General features: G+C 41.4%; 1 protein-coding gene across 3 annotated transcripts in view; it reads left to right on the top strand.

The window, feature by feature from the left end:
• FBXW7 (F-box and WD repeat domain containing 7) overlaps positions 1 to 26,135 on the top strand; it is a 106,812-nt gene that overhangs the window by 64,444 nt on the left and 16,233 nt on the right. For 2 of the 3 annotated variants that reach the window (XM_081999532.1, XM_081999534.1), the window contains exons 2-5: positions 10,143 to 10,225; positions 13,229 to 13,370; positions 20,746 to 20,880; positions 25,785 to 25,908. In XM_081999532.1, coding sequence (XP_081855658.1) covers positions 10,143 to 10,225; positions 13,229 to 13,370; positions 20,746 to 20,880; positions 25,785 to 25,908 — 484 coding nt within the window. Of the gene's footprint in view, positions 1 to 7,304; positions 7,663 to 10,142; positions 10,226 to 13,228; positions 13,371 to 20,745; positions 20,881 to 25,784; positions 25,909 to 26,135 lie in introns of those variants that run through there. The other variant, XM_081999533.1, reaches the window with a different exon arrangement.

The following is a 26,135-nucleotide window of genomic DNA, read 5'->3' as shown; positions in this document are numbered from 1 at the left end:
CTGTTCAATGTGAACTTGAGCGATTAGCACAGCTATTACTGCATCTATAAATAGAATTCATCTTACAATATATTAAGTTTAATGATATAATAAATAGATTACAGTTAACTTTAATAGGAGCACAATGAATGGAGATGCAGTTCTTACGAAGATGTGCAGCCATTAGTGAATGTTTTGCAAGATGCATTATATGTAATACCACCTTCTTCTTTTGAAAAATGAATAATGTAACAATAGTGTGCAGAAACAAAACACAAAAAAACCCAACTCGTAATGTGCCTGTTGCACGGAAAGCAGTCAAGTACGTGAAAATGCAAGTTGCATTAGCAACCTTAACTCTGCTCCTTATGAATATGCATTGTGAAAAATGTTTATTATATGACAATATTGCTAGTTTTAAAACAAACCATACAAGATTCTTCTGTAAGAAACTTGCATGTGGTTACTGTCACAGGGAATTAAAAGCAGCGTGAAGCCTAGCTCTACTGATGTTTTTGTTTTCATTTATCTTTTTCTTTAACAAGAAAAAAAAAATGCTTTGTGAAAGAAGTGGTTTAGGTTGTTTCTCTTCCACACACACACCCCCCCCCCCAAGTGAAATAATATACGGATAAGCTCCCTGGAGTTTTAATGTGACATGTTTAAGGAAGGTTGACATTATATCCCCTGCCTGTGGGTCACCTTGTTGTGCTTGTTTTATGGTAAAACTTTAATATTTGAGCGTCCATTTCCATTTGACAGAGACTTAAGTATGTTTTTCAATGCAAATAAGTTGCCCTGTGGTACTAATACAGCCCCCCGGGTTGGGAGGACAAAGCGTAAACCCCAGTTCCTTGCCACTTCACCTAAGGCTGTACTTTGCAAGCGTTTAAGGTAGCTCTTCTGGGGGCTTGGGAAAGTTAAAAATAGCAGCAGCCGGTACCTCCTTCTGTGCCGGCACAGACATCTGTGTGGCCGTGTGGTGAGGAAGATGGGGAAACTGACCTGGCTGAAAAATAGCCCAGCAAAAAAAGTGTCCCTAGGTCACTTGCCACCCCAGTTGACCACACAGCTGTACAACGAAGGCTGTGGTGGCACACCTGAGAAGGTGGCGCAAGGCAGAAATGAATGGCCAAGGGCAGCTGCAGGTGCAGGGACTGCTTTTTTATTTTTTTCAGTGGCTATGCTGGCTTAAATGCACATTAAACTATAGTTGAGAGTGATGCCTCCAGGTGTAAATAATAGGCTTATGTTCTCTGTGTGGGACACTCGGGTCACAGTTCCTCATACCTATTTCTCAGTGGTGTAGCTGGCTCGAGAAGTTTGTGCCCTGCCTGTGAATTGCTCATTTGCTTCTGCTGGCTCAGTTGTTTGTGAAGGCATGGTGGAAAATTAAACCAGTAACTGGTTCTAAAACAAACAAACAAAAAACCCAAACCCCAAAAAAACCAATTGAAAGCAAAACCCCCCCAAAAAAAACCTTAAAACTCTCCTCACCCCACATCAGTTTACAGAGTATTTCTACAGATAGTTGTTCCTGCAGAAATAAGGGCGAGAGCCATTTGGGGATGGGAAAGAGCAGGTGAGACTGGGACATCTTTAAGCTGGTGTTGCCACCAAGAAACAGTATGTGGAACTGCCCCCGTCATAAACAGGTGTATGACAGCTTTGGCTGTACTCCTTTAAACTAACCTACGCATCGAAGCATATGTCACAAGTTCTGTGCCCAGCTACAGGCAATCAACAGAGAGGACAGAAGTATGACCTTCAGAGGGGAGTTCTGCTCTGCTGGAGATGTGGTGATGCCATATTACATTAAGCCTGTCTTCGCAATCTCCCCGCTCTTAAAACATAATCTGAAGTTTATTCTAAATATCCAGTGCTGAAGTCTGTTATGTACACTTTATGTATAAACCCTTTTCAAAGCTATTTTTGCGGCCATTAACTAGCACACCTTTTGAACCCTAGCACATTATATTTAAAACAATATTTTTTTAAAGGCAAATGTTAAAAGGAAGTGGTTTATGGGAAATCTCTGCTATAGATACATACCTTTAAAAATGGCATTTATAGTCAAAGTTCATACTATGTCAATAAAATAAGGATATATTAATAAATATCAATGTGATTTTTCAGTTGCTATCTATGCCATTTCCTTCTCTGCAAAAACAAAACCTAGAGACTATTTACAATTTTGTTTAACTACTGTACCTTACTTTGCATGGAAATAAAGTATAAAGTAAGTGAAATTTCATTCTGAAAGCAGTCTTCAAAATGCTTTGCCAAGAAAAATTTTATACAATTAGTAAAACAATCCAGTAGTACCTATCATGCTTTGTAGTATGTATTCTCCACTCCATTTAAGTAGAAAACTTTGTGCAATTTACTGTAGTGCCTCTGTGTGTCCTTCTTGCCATAATAGAGTTCCTGTTGCTTTCCCTACTTCATCCCAAACCTTAAGTTCATCAATACTGCAAAAATGTGTCATCAGTAAGCGACTGATCAGTGCACATTGCCATGTGCAGGATTGTGTTTGACTTGTATTGCAGGAAGAAATTCAAGCTTACGTTCTTGTGTAACTGTGTTGAGGCAAACATGCTGGAGTGAGACCTCTCTAAGCCTGCTGCAGGCATTGTCAGTAAATTGAGTAGAAATTCCTCCATCTAAACTGCTTCCAGGGAGCCAAGTTGCACTTGTTCTTTCTTCATACTTGGAGCATAGCAGCTGTTGGTCACAAACTGGTGCACTTAAATTCATTTCTTCAAGCCTGTTCTGTTGCATCAATACTAATCGTATATTCTACACAAACACAGTTACACCTGTGGGATAAGGTGCATCATATGCTGTGCCCTTGAACCTTGCCTGCTACCCAAATATCACTTTTCCTTAATTGGTGAGTGTCCTAAAACTTTGTCTCACCCTGTCTGCACGTATGGAATTTACCCATTAAATCACTCCAGCTCAGTACCTAGGATGCACACTAATAAATCTCAAATTAGCAACAGCCTTAAGGTCACTGCCTAGCCCAAACTGAACCAGGAGAAAGCATGAGAATGTGGGATTTCCAAGATCCCAGTGGGTCACTTGTTTCATTTCATAATGCGTTCAAAAAGAACAAGATCTGACAATAACAGCGGTGCCCTTTTGTAGAGGAAAGGCCTGCCCTGAATTACTTTGGAACATGTTTAACATTTGCTATCGTATGGGATTTTTTTCTCCTCTTCTAAGACTTTATACAAGCTGGACTCTAGCATCTGCCTTTCTCATTGACTGAGTGGGGAACTTAAGCTTTTAAATGTAGGTGTGCTAAGCTAAGCTGTAGTTAAACGTCTAAAGCAGATGGCAGAAGAAACTCTCTGTGGGGCCAGATTCTTGCCTGAATGGGAGCATTTGGCAAATTAAATGAAGGATGTGGTTGGATGAAGAGGTCAAACATAGAAGACAAAGCGCTGGCTGCTGCAGCTGCCCAAACTAGATTACCAATTAGAAGGGAAGTGTTTAAAACCTAAGTGGGTCCAAGTTTGAGAAAGGGAAAAATAACTAAGCGTGACTGTCCTTCCTGGGTTGTCTTTGCTGTCTCCAGGGTAGATGTTGTACAGCGAAGGATTTGGCCCCACTCGATTGGGGCGTTTGGTTTCCCGGGTGGAAAAAATCACAATCCTATTTGACAACACACAAAAATCCCTCGGCAATGTTTCTAAAGGAGTCAGTCTGCTAAATGTGCAGAGTACACAGAATCCCTTCTGGCACCGTCTTGAATGATGCATTTACCAATATTAATGGAGATACACAACCATATTGCTCCACAGCTCCTCCTGCACACAGTATGCTCTGAACGCCCATATGCGTATGTGAAATGCCAATTACGGTTAAGCACCAGTGTACTTCCAAAATGCTGACTGGACATTACCATGGCCAGACCATCCTGTGGTCTCTCCACTCAAAAATGTTTCTCCAAAAAAAAAAAAAACCAAAAAAAAAACCCCAAAAATGTTGTTTCTTTGGTCTGTTGCACTGTAGTCTCCGTTCTTCTCGGGATTATATAGCTCTGCGGGTGATTTCTGTAATTCATTCTAGCCTTTCATTAGAAGTAATAGATGGTCTTAATTACAGCATGCCACATGACAAACTGGTAAAGGTGCTGGAAATGTTGCCAACAGGAAAAGAATTGGATGGTGTGAATTTTTATTAATTAAGAGCTGGCAGGACCGACGGGAAGTAAGATTGGACTTGTGTCCACTGGAAACTATGTAATTTTGGTGTAGACATATTTCTAAATGTCATGAATTGTATGCTGTTTGTGGTTTTAAAAACTTGAAAAACTATCTTCAGCTTAAACAAAATAAAACCAACCTTTGAAGTTCAATATATATCAAATAGGGAAAGAAGCGTGGCCACTTTTTATTTTTCTCTTAACATTGTGTTATAAACTACAGTCTTCCTCAATGTACCTTAATTTGTGATGGGCATTTACTTTATCCCATTAAGTAAGTATTCTTAGAGCATATTAAATTACTGCAATAAATATTATTACAAATGTCAGTAGAGAAGTAAATGAATGCATCATCTCTGCTACTTGCTGTCAGGCCCTCGAAAGCATCTGAGGGGCTGTGGGGTCCTGTTCCTCCACCGCTGTATTTCCCAGGAGGGTGCAGAGTGAGGCTGTGTGACCTGCAGCACTGCGCAGTCTGCCCGGCTTGGGCAGTTCCCCACTACTTTTGCAAAGCCTTAAGTAATTTTGTACAATTGAGAGTGTGGTATATTCATGACACTATACTTTGCTGGGGACAGCGGAGTTCTGAAAGTTAAGGGAGAGAGAGAAAGTGCTTTCTAGGCGGTAATTTAGAGCGGGAGCCTAACAGTAGGTGCCCTTAGCCTCTGGCGGAGAGTGTTCCTCTCCATCGACTACAGAGAGCCCAGGCTGTGGTTAGGCGTTTTGGGGAAGAGCAGGTACCCAACTAGAGTAGTCTTGCAACTACCCAGAGACTATCAAACTTATTTGAGGTAGCGAGGATGATTCTTTATTTGTAGAGAATAGAAAGTGGTACCACTACAGAGAAAAATACTAAATAAGTGCGAGCCAGAGCCATGATCCATATGCAATTTTTGTCTCTTGCTCTGAGAAAGGCAGACTGCTAGATGAAAGGTGCTCACCGTTCAAATGTTAAAATCTGTCTGTGGTATCTGTATCTAAAATTAGGAAAAAAACCCAAACCTTTTGTGCAGAATAAACACCTGATATACTAAGTTTTCTACCAGTAGCAAATGATTGTTGGGGTTACTTACATGGGTCCTGACTGAGGCAAAGAGATTAGCAGTTAAGTTGGTGTGTTTTTAACCATAAGATAATATCTGCCAATCATTATCAAAAGAGAAGGAATCGGCTATAGTAGTACTCCAAAAGAGAGGAAAATAGTAACTTCTAATTATTATTCAACTCATTGACTGCTTACTCCGAAGTGCATTTTGTTCAAAAGATAAATCTAGTTATACTGTCAGGTTACACTTGCCTTTGGGCTGGGGGAGAGGCTGATCCCTGAGGATTTCCTGCCAGTGCCTGCTGCGATGCTGGAGGAAGAGCAGCCGTCGTCCCCCTTCGCATCGAGTGCACTCGCAGACCAGAGAAGGGGCAGAGCGAGCTGTGAACATTACAGGGCATTATGCATGCATGTATAGAAAGTACTTCTAAATCCCCACAGTGATAATGTTCAAATTCATTCTTACTCTGATGATTTGGGTATTAATTTGCTTCCTGTGATTATTTAATGTGTATATGCAGCCTGTGGTTTTTTTTTCCTTCCCCTTTGCATGTGATACGCTAGCAAAAGAAGACAGTAATAGTCTCCGGGGACATGTAGAGCTCTGTTCATAGCTGAGGTATGAAGTCAACTCAAGACCATTTTGTTCTCATAAAATATACACCACTGCAGTTTAATGGATAATGGCATAAATGCCAAGATTTGATGGGCAGAACCATTTTCACTGGGAGATGGAAAAGACTAGGAGGACTTGGTGTTGGATGGGAGATATGTAAAAGCATAGAGAAGCAAGGATCTTGTGTGCTATGGGGTACTGATTTTGCCTTATCTGAGTGTGCTAACACTTGGCACACTTAGCTGTTCTAAAGGAATAGCTGATGGGTTTTAACAGAAAGCTAAGTCCATTCCTTTAGATGTCTGTTCTTTTTTCTGCTGCTTTGGGTGATAAAGAAAAAGATGGTTTCCCCTCAGGTTCACAGGAACTGACTGTGTGTTTGCTTCTGTTTGAGCGCATTGGTCTGGAGGGTTGCTGAGCATCTCCAGTTCCCACTGCACCTGGGGAAAATTATAGGGGAACGCTGCAGTTTCAGATCATGTTCTGGGTGTCCTCTGCTCTGAACTCGGACAGTAAAACTTTGTGGGAGGGGGAAATAAAAAAAAAAAAGAGGAAAAATTGCAGAAGCTGGAGTCTGTTATTTGAGTTGTCTGTGTAGAAACTGAAAAAAGAAAAACCCCAACCAACCCCAACAAAAAAAGCTGCCTAGCTGCTGTGCTGGTTGCAGGTATCTGTCTGAGAGCCCAACCATATGTCAGGAACTTCATGCCCTTGAATCCAGCCGTAAGGGTGAATTGAACAGATTTGTTGATGTGCACAGAGTAGGTAACGATGGAAAAAGGAGCGTTCTTTAGCAAGTAATTACCTAGGGCTTTCCTTGTGCTTCCGCTCAACCATAAGTGAGAATACTTCATGGTAGTTGAAGACCAAAGCCAAGATGGCTTGGTGTCACCCAAGGGCTGTGCGCGCAGGCTGCGCAGAGGGAAGGCTGGGGAAACCCTGGGCTTCAGCCCGCGGCATAGGGCTGTGCCGCTGCTGTGCCCTGAATTCGTCTTTTACGGTGTATTACAGGATTTTTGGGTTCGGGTCTTTCAACTCCTAAATTCTCAAGCCCCGTTTATTCTATTGTTTACCCAATAGAGGGTATTTCAGCATCTTTTTTTTCCCTGGCAAAACTGTAGTGTATTTCAAATTATTCTAAAATTAACCGCACTTTTGAAGGACTAATTTGCGTCCGTCCACGGAATGCAATCATCTTCGAGTCCAGCCAGGCTCACCGAGGGCAACGGCATAATTATAATTAGTGGAAATGAGCTTGTTTTGCTCCCGCTTGGAAAACCGGGACGCCTTGGGAGAACAGAGCGAGGGCAGGGGCGCAGGCCCCCGAGGCGGTTTGGGGGAAGGGGGAGGTGGGTGGGAAATAACCCCAACCCACGCAGCGCTATTTTTTTTTTTTTTTTCCTTCCCTTCTCTCTCTCGCGGCGTGGGGGCGGTTTCCCGCCGCCGGGGCCCGCGGGCTCCCTCCCGGCCGCGCCGCCCGCAGTGCCGCGCCGCCGCTGCGGGGGAGGGCGGGACGGGGCGGGCGCGGGGGGAGGCGGGGGGCGGGCGCAGGCAGGCGGGCAGGCAGGGGAGCCGGGCTCCGCAGGCAGGGCAGGGCAGGGCCGAGCCGAGCCGCGCCGCCGCCCGCCCGCCCGCCCGCCGTGCCCGAGCATGTCGGCGCGGGAGGCGGTGACCTACCTGCCGGAGAAGGGGCTGTACTGCCAGCGCCTGCCCGGCCGCCGGGCCCGCGGGCCGCCGCCGCAGCCGCGCAAGGGGAAGCGCGCCGACACCATGGGTTTCTACGGCACCCTCAAGATGATCTTCTACAAAGTGAGTGGCCGTGCCGGCTACGCGCCCGCGGAGGCAGGCAGGCAGGCAGGGAGGGGCGGGCGGGGGCCGCGCGTCTTCCGCGCCGCCGCTCCGCGGGCGGAAACGTGCCGGTGGCGGCGGCGGCGGCAGCGCGGGTCTGCGCTCGGCTGTAGCTGCAGTGTGCTGCCGGGCAGCCCTGCCGGCGGCGGTGCGGAGTACAGTTTGCTGCCCTGTTTTGGGTGGTTTTCTTTTTTTTTTTTTTTCTTCTTTTTTTTTTTTTTTTAAATATACTGCAAGCTCAGTTATTTCGGGGAAATAAACGTTGTCTGGATGAGTTGTGTTTTCTTAGCGACGGATTAAATATTTACGGGGATGTTTGCTCGGCGGTTTCTGTTTTTTGGTTACGCAGATACCAAAAGATTAGATGCTGTCTAAATCTAGTCACTAGACCTCTCTGTTGTGGAGAAAGTTTTATCTTCTCCGTATGGTAAACGACGTTTTTGACCGTGTATTTACTTAGCACCTTCTGAGATGCTGAAAGTCTCGTCTGTGTGGTGGACCCCATGAGAAAGTTCCCAAAAATACCTGAAAAAAACCCACCCAACCGAAAGAAATGGGCGAAATCATTATTAGGCAACGGAATAGAGACACGCGTGTTGTTTGCTTTGCTAAGGCAAGAGAGTACATCACTACAGCTCCTCATTCTACTGCAGGCTTCGCACTTCTTATTTTTAAGGTGTGCTTTTGGAAAACTGCGTCTCCCTCTTGCGAGAAGCAGAGGAGGAATATGACGATGATAACCTCTCAGAAAGGCAAGCTAGAAATAAAAATTTTCCATGAACAAGAAAAATCCTTTCTGAAAAGTCTATTGTCAAATACTGAAATGCATGCCCGAACACCTTATTTATCCTTCCAGTAATTTTGACGGCTCGCTTGTCTAGCACAGTGATAAAAGATGGTATCCATTATTTTTCAGGGGTGCTTACAACTGGTTTTCTTGGGGGAGGTGCGGGGGGCTGCTCCTCTTGGGGCGTGGGGAAGCGGCCAGGGTGAGGTTAGTGATTCGGAAGCGCTCGGGGTGGTTCTGGCTGAACGCTTCTCCAGTGAAATGCTGTGCAGTGTCCCATGTGAGGCACGGGCAAGAAAACACGGCTACAAGGCAAGCTCTTCTGGTTGCGTTCTAGCTGTTACTGTAAAAACACGACTAGTTAACCGTAGTTAGCTTTCCTTTGTAATTACTAATGAAGCAAAATGCAGGATCTTCAGTGACTGTTTTTAGGGAAATCCATAAAGGTATTTTTAAAAAAAAAAAAAAAAAAAAAAACACACAGAACAAAAGTGTATGGACCATAAGCTTTAGAGAATCCTGTTGTTTTTTTGGTGTTTTCTTCTTAGGTAGGTAAACTGATACAGTAAATGGTTAAATAACTGTGTTATCGTGTAACATTTAAAAAGATCAAATCAGTCACGTAACAGTCAGCCAACTTTTAAACTGTATCTTAAATCTGAAATTTTGAAAAAAGGGAGCAAATAGTCAAACTGAAGTCTGAATTGTAATACAAGTAGTTTATGTATTTTGCAGCTCACAGTTGTAAACAACCAGTAAGCTGGCTAAAGTGTTCTGGTGTATCACATCTTTTTTAAAAAAAAAAAGCCAACAAAAAACTCAGAAATTGCATTTGGCATACATACGTCTCATTGAGTCCAAAAGCCTGTGGTTAAAGATTACCCAAATATGTAGAAAGTAATCTTTATTTGTCTGACTGGATAAATATGGCTTTCACTGGTTTCCATCTCTTTGGTAATTTTTGCAGACTGGCTTCCCCTTTTAGCATCTGCCCTGCTCATTATTTGGGTTTGATCATATCTAATTGCTGGTGACATTCAAGACTGAGGTTTAGTGGTTTTCATCCTTACCCTTCTTGTAAAAATGTCAGTTAATCTGTCAGTTGGTTTTACTGCAGTTTTATAAATGTTTTCAGGGTACAACTTTGTAATAAAAGGGTAGACAAAAGAAAAACTATATTTGAATTATTTTTCTTTAGGCCCTAAAATGAATATTTCATTTATAATGCAGACAGGCTACCTAAAATTTAACCATTTCCATGAGACTCTCAGCAATGAATCAGAACACAAAGAATGAAGGGATTTATTTCTTTCCCTCACCTGCCAGGAGAATAGCAAGAGAACAGTTTAGTAAATAAGCCAACGCAGAGTTCTGCACACTTTTTAACATTGGAAATTTGGGAATTAAAAGAACGTAATTCCAATAGGTTGTGGACCCCAGAACATCAATAATATATACGTGCACCATATAAAACATGTATCAAATATCGTTGAAGATAGGAACTAAAGTGTTGCTTTAAATCATCTCATGAGTGTCAACTTTGTTAAAATTCGATATTAAAGGTAAAAACAGATTAATTTTAACAGAAGTACACATTAGTAAGGCTGGTTGTGTAACTAAATCTGTGTTGTTACTCTTTTCCCTCACCTTGCAGATGAAGAGAAAGTTGGACCATGGCTCCGAGGTCCGTTCTTTCTCTCTGGGAAAGAAACCCTGCAAAGTCTCAGAATACACAAGGTAATTAAATGCAACAACAGATCACCGGATCCTGATTCTTGTGTGTATCCTGTCTTTCCAATTGCTCAGCCTGATTTATGGCTCCTCTTAACGTGAAAGCACTGTAAAGCGAAGAAGGGGTGGTATCAGCGTTTGTACGTTGCTTAGCTAATTTCAATTACGTGAACTGAAGGTGAGTTTTAATGAAGTAGCCAGACTTGCATTTCTTCAGTTGAGGTTTTTGTTTTATTCCAAATATAGCATGCCCATTTACTTAGAGAATTTTTGAGGGGTGAAGCATTCCTACGAATAAAATCAATCAGATTTTTAAAAAGGGACATAATGATAAACCCTGCGACTGTTACAAACTGTGATCAAATGTATCACTTTGCTATGGTAACAGGAACGAGAGAATGGAAATTTATGTAGGCAGAGCAGACCATCTGATCTGAACAGGAACACACATACTTGATATCCACAATGTAAAATTATTACAGGTTCTAGTCTGCTTCCTTACTACTCCTAAACGGCACCAGGTCGCACAAATAACCGGCACCAGGTCGCTCTTCTGGACAGGTGCTTTGTGGGGTAAAGCACCCCTAAACGTGAGAAGTGGTGGTAGAGTAGGGCCCTGGATGCACGCCTTACAACTGCATAGTTGCTGTAACGGTTGTGCTCTGGTGTCACGCTGCTTCCCATCCCGTTTGAATTTACACCGTTTTATGGTTTTGCCCTGTAATAAGAATCAGCCTTCCCACAAGCATTGCACTTGCCTCCCAAAACTGGCCAGGGATGTTATTTCCTCTGAATACGCTACCGTAGTGTTCAGTCACTGATAGATCTTTCAAAAGTAACTTAAATTTTCTGTCTCTTCCTTCAAGAGGTTTATCAGGCGATGACTGAAGAGTTAGGACAGTGTAGGGAAACAGGTCCCAGGGTTGCGTTCCAGATGTGTAAACGCTGCAGTAGAGAGCAAGAGGCGATGTCTTGTTGCTGAGATGCACGTGTTGCAGCTTCCGCATCCGCCTCAAGACTCAGGTTGGTAGCTTCTCTGGGTTTCTGAATCAGTCTAGTGGAAGAATGCTCTTGTTGGCCACCAGCTCTTCAGGTGACACCCCGTTCTCCGCACTCCCCTAAGAGTAAATAGTTCAGGAACAAAGAAATACACTTTTTGTCAAGTGTAGCTGTCACATTCAAAGGAACCATTGGACTTGTCCAGCTTCCACAGAAACCTGACTCTCTGTTTCAGGGGAATGGAAACACGCAGGAAAAACAAAGCACAAACAAGAATCTCGTGGTTTAATCTCAGGTCAAAGGAAGGAGGCTTTTAGATCCTGCTTTGAATAGCTGTTTTTGACTGAGCACCAGCTTACAGCAGAAGAAACTAAAGTGTAACTGTTCTCCTGGGGCAAGCTCAAGGCTACGTATTGCTCAGATCCAATATAACACAACTTTAAGACCCTTATTTTGGACCTTGAATGATAGGCCTTCTGCTGGATCTCAGTACAGGTGATGAGAATGAGTAAGCTGTAAACCAGATTTTATTTTAAAAATACTGTCAATTGACATTGCTTGGATTTTGATTCATTATTGTCATAAAAGAATCCTTAAATAACATCCCATCCTCTCTCTTTTAAACTTTTTGATTATATTTTATTTAATAATATTTAGGCAGTTCATGTGCCTGCTTGTTTCCATTTTCCCTAGGATCAGACAGTCTCTAAAATTGACAGGCCTGATGAACTTTCTTTGCATAGAACAGGTAAAGCCAATAAATGTCATTAAGAGGATCCTTCATCTGTGAAAGAGTATTTTTGTATCGGCTTCTGTTTCTGTTATTACTCAGTAGAATTAACACTTAAAGATATGCCCGTTAAAACCAATCTTTACTTTCCTTTACCAGTTTGGGTAAATATTAGGACATGCTATGATTGTCCTTCAGAGTAAGGAAGAGTAGAGTGAAATATTTGTAGATTATGACGAGATAAATATTAAAAGGAACTTGCATCACTTGAAGCTATTCCTGTAGCCACTGAAAAGTCAGTAAAACCCTGAAGCTCATACCTCCTAAAAAGCTGGGTTTATCATTCACAAAAGCAAAGGTTTTTTTGGAGTCCCACACTGTATTTAAAATTTTCATGCTTGTGCAAACACTACTGGAGTTCTAAATTTCCTGCTAGGGAATACAACTTTGATATTCTGTGAACGAAGTACTTTACATTATGTAAAAAAAAAAAAAAGAAAACCCAGTCAGCTGTATTTCTTTAGACTCCTACAATGGCAGCTTAATCCCAGCTCTTTTAAAAGCTCCATCCCATATGAATGAGCTGGTTTTTAACATGTCAGAGTGAAAAAATGAAACTGTAATTCAGGGAGCACCTTTGCCTCCTTTTCCCTCTTCACCTCAGTCCCCCCCCCACTTTAATTCCTGTCACTCCCTCAACACGCAAACTTTAAAATACTGTATAGAGTATTTCAAAGCACAGTTCCAAACCACTGAGCCACTAGGACTACTTGATACTGCTAGCTCTTTGTCAACAAAATATATTAAGAGCTAAAAATAGATTAATTTTTTTTCCTGTTTGGCAGTGAAGCAGCACTAGTAGCACATTTCACATACAGGTGGGACTCTGAACTGTGGCTCCTCCATCACCAGTCAGAAAGCGCAAATGCAGCCCAGAAGCAAAGGAAGTACTCTGGCAAGGGAAGGCGTGTTTAAACCTGCCTCTCAATTGGCCAGCAGGTTGTCTATAAACAGAGTGGTAATCTTTCAGCCTTGAAAGGTGATCCCCATTTTCCCCCTAGCTGGAGGATTAGTGCTGCAGTGGTAGAAACGGGCAGATTTATGGAAGTGTGGGAACTGACCCTGTGAGTGACAATTTTTCATGTTACTACTTTTGCACGAAGTTTAAGAGTTTAAGTAATAGTTACAACTTCTGTACTAGAGTTCTTTTTTCTGCAATAGTCTTCTACATTTTCCTTAATGTTTTACATGTGACTTACTACTTTTTATTTGTATTGTAGTACTACGGGGCTGGTGCCATGCTCTGCCACACCTACTACTTTTGGGGACCTGAGGGCAGCCAATGGCCAGGGACAGCAACGTCGCCGTATTACATCTGTGCAGCCACCGACGGGCCTTCAGGAATGGCTGAAAATGTTTCAGGTAACCAGTGCTTAGAGAAATAAACATCTGAAGCAGCTTACCTCCATGATTTAAGTAAAAGGCTGCTTCAGTAAAGGCAGTCCTCCTTACACATCCCAGAATGTCTCTGTCGTTGATTTTGTGTACTGTTGAAAAAACAAACGGTCATCAACTTCACGGAATTGTTGTTCCTTGTTTCAGCTAGTTACTGTAGAGATTCACAAAAAATAACTGCTTTCTCTGGTTACTTAATGAAATAAGCCTTCCTGTTTGATGCTTTCACATTTTCTGGAAAGTCTGTCCAACATGTAATGGCTGCCTCCATAGCCTCAAGCTAACTTGAGACATTTTCACTTGGAGGCTAGCAAGCATTCGTGGACGGTTTGCTTTAGTGCAGGTATAGCACTAAATTTGTCATAAGTCTGGTGTCTTCTAAGGTTAGAAAGAAAAGTTTAACAAAACATTAAAAGGAAACTCAACGTGTATTTTTACCGATCTTTTTATATGGAACAACATAATGTCAGCCAGTACATGCGTACACAATTGAACGGAGCAGGGAAAGAGGTTTTCTGTATCTTTCCAACAGCCTTCAGCAGTGCCCAAAACTTAATCTGACGAAAGAAAAGGTGTGACAGACAGTGGTATGCACCACTTGCATGTGTGGAAACTGAAATCTGCTTGGACACCAGTCTGGTAGCACCTAAGCCAATTTTGTGGACGTTAATACAAACACAGTTCCTGTTCCATAACCTGTATCATGGAGATCTCTTTACTGTATAGTTTTGCTCTGTATTTTTACGAAGCAGGGATGAGTCCTAGTCATTGATTTGAAAAACTGAAATATTATGTCTTCCTATCTTGATTAATAAACTGTTACTTCTAAAAACATTTTCAAAAGGAGTAACTAACTAACACAGGCATTGTTTCAGCTACTATAACAGGCAAAGGTAGAAGAGCAATATTGTAGATACAGTAGCGAGCAGGCAGAAGCGTGCTTTTGGCTTGATTCATGCTGCCACATAACACCATTGATCTCAATCACTGTCAGTTCTGAACATTAAAATAATAATGTAGAGCTCCTTCCCTCTTTATTTTTACACATCGAAAATGTGCTTAAAACAGTGGAAGCTTGGAATTAAGATATTCTTGTACACATCATTCAGTTTCTTAAAAATACTCACACTTAATTATTATGGTGTATCTTTATTGAGACTGTTCATAAAAATAAGGCTTTTTAACCCGCAAGAATCATATTTGAATGGTACTTTGTACATATGATAACATAATACTACATTGTATTTTAACATTTTGTTATGTTAAAGCCTTTGTACTACCAAAAGCTATTTTGTTCTCTACAATGCACAACGTGTATTTTCTCACATCAGATTCCTAGTTATCAATAGTTACATATTTTAAAAAAAAGATTATGAAAGGCTGAAATGTTTGAGAGAGTGGTGCAAACGTGCTTGACAGTAAAAGCAGTGCTATGGGCTCTTTGGTCAGGATAAGGAGAAGAAGTCTGTAGGCTCATGGAAATTTTGCCTATGGTTAACTTTTTATTACTTTGGGGTCCGAAATTTGGGGTTAGTAACGTAGAAACCACGCTTTAGTGAATATATAATCAGATACTCAGCTTTTCAAAATACTTAGTCGCAGTACTAAATTCCAAAACGCTGATCTGTAGTCTTGAGAGAGAGAGGCGTGCCTCTCATAACTGGAGTTCATCGAGTAGCACTTAATGATCACTTCTCTTACCTGTAGTTTTTATTGTATTCGTAAAAGGGGGTTCCGTATTTTAGAACCAGAAGCTTTCAAAGTCATGTAGCTGCATCTCAGTGTTACATCTCCTTGGCTAATGCCAAGCCACCTCGCTTTCTGTGTGCTTATTTTCCACGTAAATTTTATGAAAGGGGTAAGTCTTAAACAGTCAAATGATAAAAGCACACTCTTAAAATTAGGGGAGCTCGCTCTGCCCTTTAAAGGGCAGAGGTAAATGGCATGTGTAGCATCGTTCTTGCAATACAAAGTTTTTCCTGTACAGAAGAAAAAGTGGGGAGAGCTTTCCTTTATGGACTTTATGCCTGCTAAGCCTGCTTAATAGCACTATCTTATTTTACATGGAAATATATTTCCAATTAATTTTAAAGCTAAATTTCCAGGGACATGTTAGCTGGACATATGTACTGTTTCAAGGTAGCGCTGTCCTTTGGCATGCAAGCTGGCAGTAATGAGTGATACTCGATTATTCTGAAGTCTGTCACCTGTACAGCCTTCAGTCATTCTCTTATATTATCTTTTCAAATTAAAAAGCAAGACCACTCTTCAAATACTAAGGGAACTGAAGATGACTTCTAAGTTTTTTTAAATTTATTTTTTATATGTTATTGCTGCTGTTAGGTTTTGTAGTTGATCAAAGCCTCTTATTTTGAAAGTGACAAAAAACTAACACAGAAAGGAGGAACAGTTGGAAGGGTAGTTGCACTTCCCCTTTAAAAATGAAGACGTGTATTGATTTCAGTGAAATGTTAGTCTGCAAAGAAAAATAGAAAAGCATTTTGATATGTTCAAACCATTTATTTTCTTAAAGGCCTATTTATTTTTTCTGTTTTGCGGTGGCTCTTGGCTTCAGTTGTTTTTAATATCCATTATAAGATTTTTAAAACTCAGTGCCCAAGTGTATCTTTACAAGATTTTTTTCTTTTACAAGAAACTTTATTTTATTTGAAGCAGTATGTATTTTTTTTTAGTCACCAAAATGCTTGCCATAAGGAAAAAAAAGATCAGCTGCATGCTAAGTTCAGTCAGAGATAGTACCGCCTCAGAAATTACCAAGTTCTCTCATTCTCTCTTCATTCTTCCTACTTCACATACTAAGTGTTGGGTTTTATTTTAAGTAATGTGATGAAAAATTTGCATTTTCTTGGAATATTGATGTTGAAAAGTTGTTCCATACACAGTAAGTTATGGGCAATCAGTTTGAGAACCTAGTAAACGCTATTATTTTACCTAAAATCGGAAGCTTTTTTTCTCAGCAGTTTAGCTAGCGTCCAAAATGCTTTTGTCATTTTTGGCTGGCAAGAGTACTGTTCCTGGCTTTTACATAAATAGTTGGCTAAGCCAGCTAAATTCAAATTACTTACCATTCTCCATTTCTTATTCTTCCGAAGACGCTCATGAATGCATAAATGTGTGACTGAGTAGTCCAGCTCTTATGTGAAGCAGGCGGTAAAGGTTGTATCGTAACCAGCATTGCAGCATTTTCTGTTCTGTACTCTTGTGGTGGGACTAGGTGAAAGGTTTGGTGTTTCTGTAGAACCCCTACACGCAGAACGGGAGAGTTCTGCTCTGCGATAACCCCTTCTGGCTGTATGACCGTTACCAGTTCGTTTCAGAGGAATAGTGCAGACTTAAAGCAGATCATCTCCTGATCATGCCCACTGATTTCCCATTGGTTTGGCTCTCAGGGCAGTTTTGATACATACAATACAAACTAAACTCGTTTCAGAAGAAGCTCTATGTTGTCCAGCCCACAGTGGGAACGTAAGGGTCTGAACCAGTCGCCGCTCCTCTAGACAGGCTCATATCACGTGTGGTGCAGATGTTCAGCCCAGGGAGCCAGACAAGGTCTTGGAGATGAGTTAATGTGGGGGCTTCAGCACCAACTGCTCCCTGAACCCCTCCTGTTATGACAAACTACTTGCTGATGTAGACGGTCTTTCTTTCAGTGGATTTTGTTTATGTGCTGTTTTTACCCGGACGAAGATACCTCTGAGGTGGCGTATGGCAGGGATCTCCGTAACAGATCCAAGAGTCGGGCAGAAGCAGGATCCACGAGAGCGCTTTCTGCAGGTCACTGTAACGACAGACCTTTATTAACAGAATTCAGCTGCGGAGAACAGCACCCTGAAATTAAACCATTTAAAATAGGTGTCCTAAATACACCTATAATAGAAAAAGGATCTAATTGCTAGAAACTGTAATTGTACCAGTTGGAGCTAGCAGATGAGACCTGTGCGATAAAAAAGCGTAGATCATGGAAGAGTAGAAGGTACAGAAACAGAAGATGGTAGAAAGATAGATGGCGGGTCAGACAGGAGGGATGAGGTGGACGTTGTAGAAGCAGAAAAGATGTCGTTTATGTTGATTATAGAGATGTCTTGCCTGCCTGAAAAAGAAAAGACAGACATTTAAACACAATAGCAAAGGGGAAAACGAAGGGATGGTTTTCAGGTAGGTAGTGCCGCGGTTGCAGCAGCTGCATTACTGGATGAGGAAGTGGTATGAACCAGCCAAAAGGCCTTGGCCGACAAATCAAGACCTCCCTGGGGAAACAGGAGGGAAGAGGGGGAATGCTTGTTTAGGAAGCTCAAATCGTTCAAAGAGCAGTATCAGCCGTCCCTGCTGGCTTTCAGGGGGTATGTGAATGAGTCCTGGAGTTACCTTTTCTAGGGGAGCCCCTGCCCATAATAAAAGCTTTGGTTTAATTTTAAACTTAACTTTTGAAGACAAGGAAAACAATTAAACAAATGCATTTTAAAGATAAAGTATATTATTTGCAAGGATCTTCAATTTAAAAGAAAATCGCTTGGTAGAAATCCAAGGTATCTGGACACCACCCCACATGTCTCAGAAGTCTTTGGTCATCTACAACACTTGAAACATTGCAAACTGTTTGACACACATTTACTGGTTTTGTTTTCCTCTTCTGCAACAGTTGTTCATTGTTGTTTCTCATCAAAGCCACAAACTTACTTCCTCCCCTCTCCACTCGAAGTGCTACATGCGATTTTTTTTGCAAACAGATCAAGCTGTGGGGCCCAGAAACTCTCATTTACTAGTCTTGCCTTCGTTAACGCTAACAGTTGTGTTCATCTGGCAAGACTTCATCCCCATTTTCCATGCCAAACGTTTCCCTCGGAGACCTCTTACTGACTGTAGCTGGAGGTTTGTTTGCTTAAGTGAAAGACTAAGAGGACAATGTCCTAGAGAAAACATTTTGTAGCAGCTGATTGCTTAAAAAGAGCCTTAGGAAGCTGCCTGTAGCCATCTAATGATGAATGGACGGATGAAAGAGGGTACTGCTTTTATTCATTAGCATCTCTCTCCCATTCTTGAATCTTTCCCCTTTTCCGTTCAGATCTGTATTATGTTTTGGAAACAGGAATGTCTAAGTGAAAGAGTGTTACAGATTAAGATAGTGTAGAGTGAAATTATTAATCAATAACATGTTCATGACTGCTGACAATGTTTGCCACAACAAAAGACAATGCTCCTCAGGTTGAGATATTCTAATTTAATAAATGTAGCTGCTTATAAATTAAGGGTAGACTGACCTTGGAAATTTATATTTTAAGGAAGTAGCACAGGTATTACTTTCCATTTATTTAAAATTCTCCTAAATTCAAACTGAGCTGACAGATGGGATTAAAGATTGCAAACATTTGTACCTAACACCAGCTAACCTCTGGGTTAGTGAAACAAACAGTTGGAAAGTTTGTGAGATAAACAGTCCTTCAGCGCATGATTTATGGAGAACTGCACTCTGATGCAAATGTTTTTATTGAAAGAAATTTATAACAAAAGCTGTTTATAACAGCACTGCTGCAATTTATGCTGAGACATTCTTGTTTCTTTTTAATATTCTGAGGTACTGGATATGAGACACGGAAGCCCTCATTTCTTACGGTGGCAATCTACATACACGCGCATGGATGGGGAATGTTTCCTCTCCAGCCTAGACCTTCTTACCGCTTGCCAGCAGTGTGCGCAAAGGCTCGGCTGGTGGGAACTGCGTTCCCCCCGCTGCTGGGGCAGGCTGTCCCGTATCTGCCGCACGTCTGCTGCCGAGCGAGAGCCTGGAGCCGGGGTGGACAAGCTGCTCCACGCTGCCGGCTTTGTTGCAAGTGTCCTGGCAGGTGCTCACGCCGTAACTGAGGCAGCTCGAAGCTGCCCTCGCTGCCCTGATGGAATGGGGTCACCCGGCAGTTGGGTGGGTCCTCGTGGGTAAATGATACTTTGCTCGACATTCTAAGTGTTTCGACGTGTCTGTTGGGGAGGAATGATGCAACGTGATGATGGCTCTACATCGAGTAAAGCAGGGTGTTTATCTGCTTTGCGTTTGCTTCCAAAATTTTCACCTTCTCCTTCACTTGCCTCATTGTTCTGCAGAAACTTCACAATATACAAACATTGTAGTATTGTGGAGACAGGAGTTAATTGTCAGAAGCAAGTCCAGAAAACAGAAATTCAGAGCATGAGTAATAAAGGTCCTGAGATATGTGGCAGATTAGTACAGGCATCTTAATTGTAAGGTGTCTTGCCTTTTTTTTTTACTTCAGTTAGCCTCTTACAGTAACTGTAATATCATTTGTATGTGCTAATTCACTTGTAAATGTCACTCTAGAAGATACCCAAGAATATGAATGTGAATCCACTCTCAAAAACTGTGATGTCTCATTTTCTTTCCTCTCGAAGGCTTTATTCATGCTCTAATTCTGTTGCTAAATCAGTTAGCGGTGGCTGTTGTTTTTTCCTGTAGAAGTTATTTTTTTCTTTAAATTATTTTCACATAACAAATCAAAACTCTTTGATGAGCACAGATGAGTTTAAGACATGCTTTTCAGATGTGCAATATATTCGGTTATTAATTTTTTTCTACAAATGATGCTGCTAATCTTCTGTGCTCTCAAATGGAGTGCCTTGTTATAATCTTCAAATTTTATGGTGCCCATTAGTAAAAATGTGAAGTAAGAAAATTGCCAATCAAAATTCCCTGTTTATTCAAGTGTAAATTGATACTTAGAAAATATACGTTGGTTTACAGCCAGGATTCTGAAATTACAGCATTGTCACTTAGGGACATACTGTGGTAATAAGCGGGCAGTGAGCTGATGCACTTCCAGTGGAAGTTTCTTTCTTCCGTCTCCTTTCGTTTCATTGAAAGTTTTTGGTCTACCAGATGAAACAGAAAGGTTAAAAGTTATCATCTCCCTTGAATGCACAATGGAGAAAGATAGAGAGGGAGCGCGTTCTGTTGCAACCCCTTCATTGTCAGTAATGTGTGTGTAGTTTTTATCAACTTCAAAAGAAGCTTAATTAATGTAATTATTATTATTAAATATTATTATCTATTTAATTGCTAATCTGTGTGTGTGTATAACAAAACCTTTCTTAGTTTATGAATCAATGTAGTAATTTTGAATACTTTGTGTTCATTAACTTCTCATTTTTGTGTAATTAACATGAGCATTTATCTTCCTGGCTTTTTATATGCTTGTATACAGGTCGACAAGGAAACTTAACTTGCCTTATTGGCAAAGCAACGGCACTTCCTAATAGGAACCAAACTAGTGTATTAAGCTAAGCTTACTCTTTCTTTCTTTTTTTTTTCTTGCAGAGCTGGAGTGGACCAGAGAAATTACTTGCTTTGGATGAACTCATTGATAGTTGTGAACCAACACAAGTAAAACACATGATGCAAGTGATAGAGCCCCAGTTTCAAAGAGACTTCATTTCCTTGCTCCCAAAAGAGGTGAGAAATCCAGGTTAATGCTGGACTGTGCAGTGCATCAGTTGGCAGCTTTTAAACACTTCCACGCTAATGATGGCATTCGGTTTTGCCAACGTAGTGATGTAAACTGATGTTAGAGGTCCGCAGTTTGGTACACTGCCATAACATGGCTACTGTAGTTTCAGATTAACATACCTTTATCTCTTGGTAGGCATTTAGATACTTGGAAATACAGATGACTCCTTTAAACAAAATCCCAGTACCTTAAAAAACATCTCGGGATCCTGACTGGTCTGATTGTGGGGGGGTGTTTTGAGATCTAGTTCTTTTAGGGCACGCACGCACAAAAATTTCCTCTGGATGCACACCTTTCTGCACACTATCCTGTAAGTACAAGCATTATAGTTTAATGCTTTAAGTGGTGGGGTTTTTGTGAATATTGTCTTTGAGTTTATTTTAAATAAACTGAGCCCTAAAGTCTATACCAAAAAAAACCAAAAGTAAACCCAGAAGAGCACTTCTTACGAAGGATGAAGCCAAACCCTAATTAAGCCGATATCTTACAGTAAATCTTTTACAGCAAATCAGATCATGTTGTATCATGTTAAAGAGAAACCAAGGTTCAGATTTCAGCGTGTGTGCTTTTCAACCGTGTGTAACTAAATGCTGTCCACAGAAGAGTAATTCTTGATGTCCTCACAACTAGAATATGGGGGTGAATATGAAAGATTATAAAGCCAGTTTGCTACAATCATTAAATGGATGTGTTTTAGTTATCTAGAAATGGTACTTCTGACCTTGCTTGTTTTCAGGGAATTGGAAATGGTTTTGTTATTTGGAGCGGGGAGGAAGTCTATTTGACATGTTGGGTTTTCCATGTGAAAATTTTCCGGAGGGCTGAAGTCTCTGTAAGTCTTCAGTTATTAACACACTACAAAGCAAGTTTTTAAAAGATATTCTGGTGCTTATATTTGGTTGCTGTGTTTCAGCAACCATCAACCCAACACCACCATGCCCACCAAACCGTGTCCTAAAGTGCCACATCTACATGTTTTTTGAACACCTCCGGTGGTGGTGACTCCACCACCTCCCTGGGCAGCCTGTTCCAATGCTTGACCACTCTTTCAGTAAAGAAATTCTTCCTAATATCTAGTCTAAACCTCCCTTGGCGCAACTTGAGGCCATTTCCTCTCGTCCTATCACTAGTTACTTGGGAGAAGAGACCAACGCCCACATTGCCACAACCCCCTTTCAGGTAGTTGTAGAGAGCGATAAGGTCTCCCCTCTTCTTCAGACTGAACAACCCCAGTTCCCTCAGCCGCTCCTCATAAGACTCGTGCTCCAGCCCCCTCACCAGCTTCATTGCCCTTCTCTGGACACGCTCCAGCACCTCAGTGCCCTTCTTGTAGAGAGGGGCCCAAACCTGAACATCGACTTACTACCTGAAGACCGTCCTGTATCTCTGTTTCTTGCCATTTTTTCTGGTGTATGTCCTGGTTTTGAATACTTAGGTGTACAAGGCCCTTCTTTCGTTTTATGTGCTGTCACATCTTCATGAGTTGGGAAGCGTCTCAGCCTTCCGTTGCTGGTTAGCATTTGTAAGGGATGGAAGCAATCTGTGCCATGAGCATCAACTTAGGACACATGGCATGTATTTATAGAAGCCCTTCTTGTGGCAGCCTTCTTCATAACTGGAAAGGACACTGGGGGAGAAGGAGAGCTTAGTAAGACCTCTGCTTGCTTGCTGTGTTTGTAGGGAAGCTACCCAAACCAGCCTTAGTTCAGAGGTGGAGGAAGGCAGCAAGACTTCATAGTTGGAGTAGACAGAAGATACTTTGCCACTTCTACACCTATTAAATCTGGAAATTTCATACAGAATTGATAACAGTAACTCACAGCTCAGTTGTCTTTGCATGATTTAGTGTCAAAACTAATTCAAGTACAACCAGTGATCGAGTTATGCTGTAACTAATGATCATGTTATTATTTCAGTTTTAGCAATTTCTTCACAGAAAAGATAGGCTGTTTAGCTGTGAAACTTCTCATTCATGTTTCTTGACTCCATTGTAAGCTACTTGTGTTTAATTTGTTTAATTTATTTTTGGTGTTTGTTTTTGCCTCTTGAAACCAGAATATTGTCAAGTCCTTAGCTTCATGACAGGCTGACTTCAGCAGTGAAGCTGGCTTAAATAATTTTTGCTTCCTAACCCCAAGTCGCTGTCACCAATATTAACAGAGTCAAATGAAAAACGCCATTGAGCTAACTCTACCATCTCCTCTCCCTTTTGGAAGATCATTCTTCACCCAGATCTCCGAAGTGATCCTGTCCCCAACCGCTGACGTGGGCTGCAGTAGGGGGTGATGAACTGAGCTGTGGGGGCAAGAGTAGGTTGTTAGGGTCAGTAATTCTGTAAGCAGGCTTCCCTGTCAAAGCCAGCATCCTGTGAAAACACGCTCTCCTGAGTTGTCGCTCTACATTAACATCTGTAGCTATCTCCAGTGCTGTTGGGTGCAATGCAGTGATTCATTACCTAACCAGAAGAAGATGACGACAATTTGGACAGGAGAGCTTTTCTTCAAAAACATTTTCAGCAATGCAAAGACAGTAACTTAATAGCTGAATAACCAGGAAAATGTTTGCTTTCCTCCTGAGGAAGCATGCAGTCAAACAATTAATCTGAAGTGAATACTCCTGTTTTCTTGCTGAGACTTTTGGAATAATTATTGAAATTATTTGTTCGTGAAAACCAGGTCTAGAAACCAACATATGAGGAGTTTTGCTGAAATCGGCCAAAGAAATTTTGTTGGTACCTTGTGTATGAGTGGAGCAAATGGCAAGAGACTGCTTATTACTGGGTTTTATTAACACTGCGGTGGAGAGTAGCCACAGTTGAGTCAAAGGTTAGGTCTTTGCTACCTTTTCTTAAAACTAGATCCATGAGCTGAGAAAAAGGAATGTCATCTTCTATGCACTACTAATCTTAAAGTCAACTGTGGGCTGTGTTGACCCTTGATGACAATTTAGATAAATATAGTCTAAAACAAATGTCACCCATATGTAACCTGTTTTGGAATAGGTTGGCTCACAGGTTTTAATTAACACCATCTTAGCAAGCATCTGTATCTGTATAGACAGGACAAGTGATATTTAAACAAACTCTGCTGTCAGTTAAGGAACATCCAGCAAAAATGGAAAGGATCTCTTTCATGTTTGAGTCTTGGTGCACGCAGCACTGTCTGATGTGTGTGTTAGGAAACAGCACTTCCTAAAGAATTTTACATACTAGGAGTTAAGACAGAAAGTCTAAAAGGACGGGTACAGTTGTTGCTCTTGTAACAGAGAGCCTCAACACCAGATCTGAAATGCTGACTTCCTGAGTCGGGGCCAAAGGACGATTCGTCAGCTTTATGGCCCGGGGTGCATATGGGATTTGCTGCATAACTTAAGACACAGGTCCCTGAAATGTGGAGTCCTACGTGCTCAACGTGAGCTGTGGGTGAGGACTTGCAAACAAGGACGGGGGGGGAGGGTGTGTGCAGTCAAAATGCAAACAGTTCTGGCATACTGAATTTTTATTTCCCGCTCAGTCACTGGCTGGTCTAGATTACTCAAAGTAAATGTTTCTCACATAATAAAATCAAAAATATGCTGAGGTCACCAGCCTATGGTTATGGCTTCCTCGCTGAATTTCAGTCTGTGCTGCTCTGAAGAGCAGATTCTATTTATATACATCATAACTCCAGCTAAAAATTAAATAAAAAAATCCCAGACACAAAAAGATATTCCAAGCAGAAGTAAAAGTGGATGATCTGATTTCCCTGACAACTTTTGCATCCTTACTGACGGAGAGCCCACTGTTTCAGCATGTACGTAGCTCTCTGCGTCACTTCCTGTCAATACTGTTCTTTCTGCAGAGTTTGTAGCCATGGAAGGGACCTTCCTGCCTCTTGTACTTTTTATTTTCCATGACTGGGGAGATGTATTGTTGCTGTCAGGTAGAAAAGCTGTACTTGGTCATCAGACCCTTAAGGATAGCTGTCCCTGGGTTTTGGGTAGTGTTTTAGATGCCTCTGGCCCTGCTTAAGACTTCGATGCATCTGAAGATACTGGTGGAGATTTGGGGGGTTTTATTGTGATCATTACGTGGCTCAGCTCAGTCAGCTGAGGTCTGAAGTCTCCCAATAACCTTTAATTTTGTCACATGGAAAAATTAATCTTCTGTTTGTCTTCTGGTGCTTATTTGGATTTCCTGTATGTTTTTAGTAACGTACTGTGTACAGTATCGACGTTACGTATTTCGATCCTCCTGCATCCCAGTCCGTAGAACACCCTGTAACACCTAATCACCGCTTAGGAGTGTGTTTGCATTCTAATCGGAAAATGGGCGGTATGTGTGCTGCCTTGCCTACAGCTGCAGCGTGCTTTTGAACTCAGGTGCACGTAGCGTTTGCTTTTTCTGGATTCAGGCTTACTGAGTGATGTTACTCATCACAACGTACTTTCCTATTTGCTCACATGGTGAATGTTATATTTTCTAGTAAAACTCACAAAAGAACTTGTGGTGTACTTGTTAGCTAAAATAACAGACCTAATTATTGTAGTAATAATTCTGTTAATGGTTCAAAGTAACGTGGATTACATTTTTTAAAAAGGTAGTAGTGATTTCAGCTGACATCTACTCTCTTGCGAATACAAGAATCATTTCTGATGTGGTATGTATGGATTTAGTTACTTAAGATGATTGTGACACTTTCACGTGCCCACTGGAATAAACTGTAGCTCTGTTAAGTTTCTGAGGTGATTTAATAATTTATTGTTTCAATTTTCTGTATTTCAGCTCCTAGTGTGTGATAATACTTCGAGTGATTTTACTTTTCCTTTCAAAAGCAATGCAGAAAATACCCTTTCTTTTTCTCTTTTACAGTTGGCACTCTATGTGCTATCATTCCTGGAACCCAGGGACCTTCTGCAGGCAGCCCAGACATGTCGTTACTGGAGAATTCTGGCTGAAGATAATCTTCTCTGGAGAGAGAAATGCAAAGAGGAGGGTAAGGCTGAGCAAAAAGACGGATGTAATGGTCAAAGCGTTGCTGTTGTGAAAAGTGCAGTTCATTTACCTAATAAGCTTACAGTTCTACAGAGGCAATTCGGGTGACTTTAAATTTACTGCTAGGGATGCTTTGAGCTACGTGGTGTGTATCTCTGTTGAAAGCAAGAAGCAAAAATAATCTGTGGAGTACCAGAAATGAAACTAGAATTAAGTTTGAACATCCCA

The sequence above is a fragment of the Phaethon aethereus genome, assembly GCF_964289735.1.
Source record: "Phaethon aethereus genome assembly, chromosome: 4".
Taxonomy (NCBI): domain Eukaryota; kingdom Metazoa; phylum Chordata; class Aves; order Phaethontiformes; family Phaethontidae; genus Phaethon; species Phaethon aethereus.
Note: the sequence above shows the minus strand (reverse complement) of the source record. Positions and strands in the feature narration are given on the sequence as shown.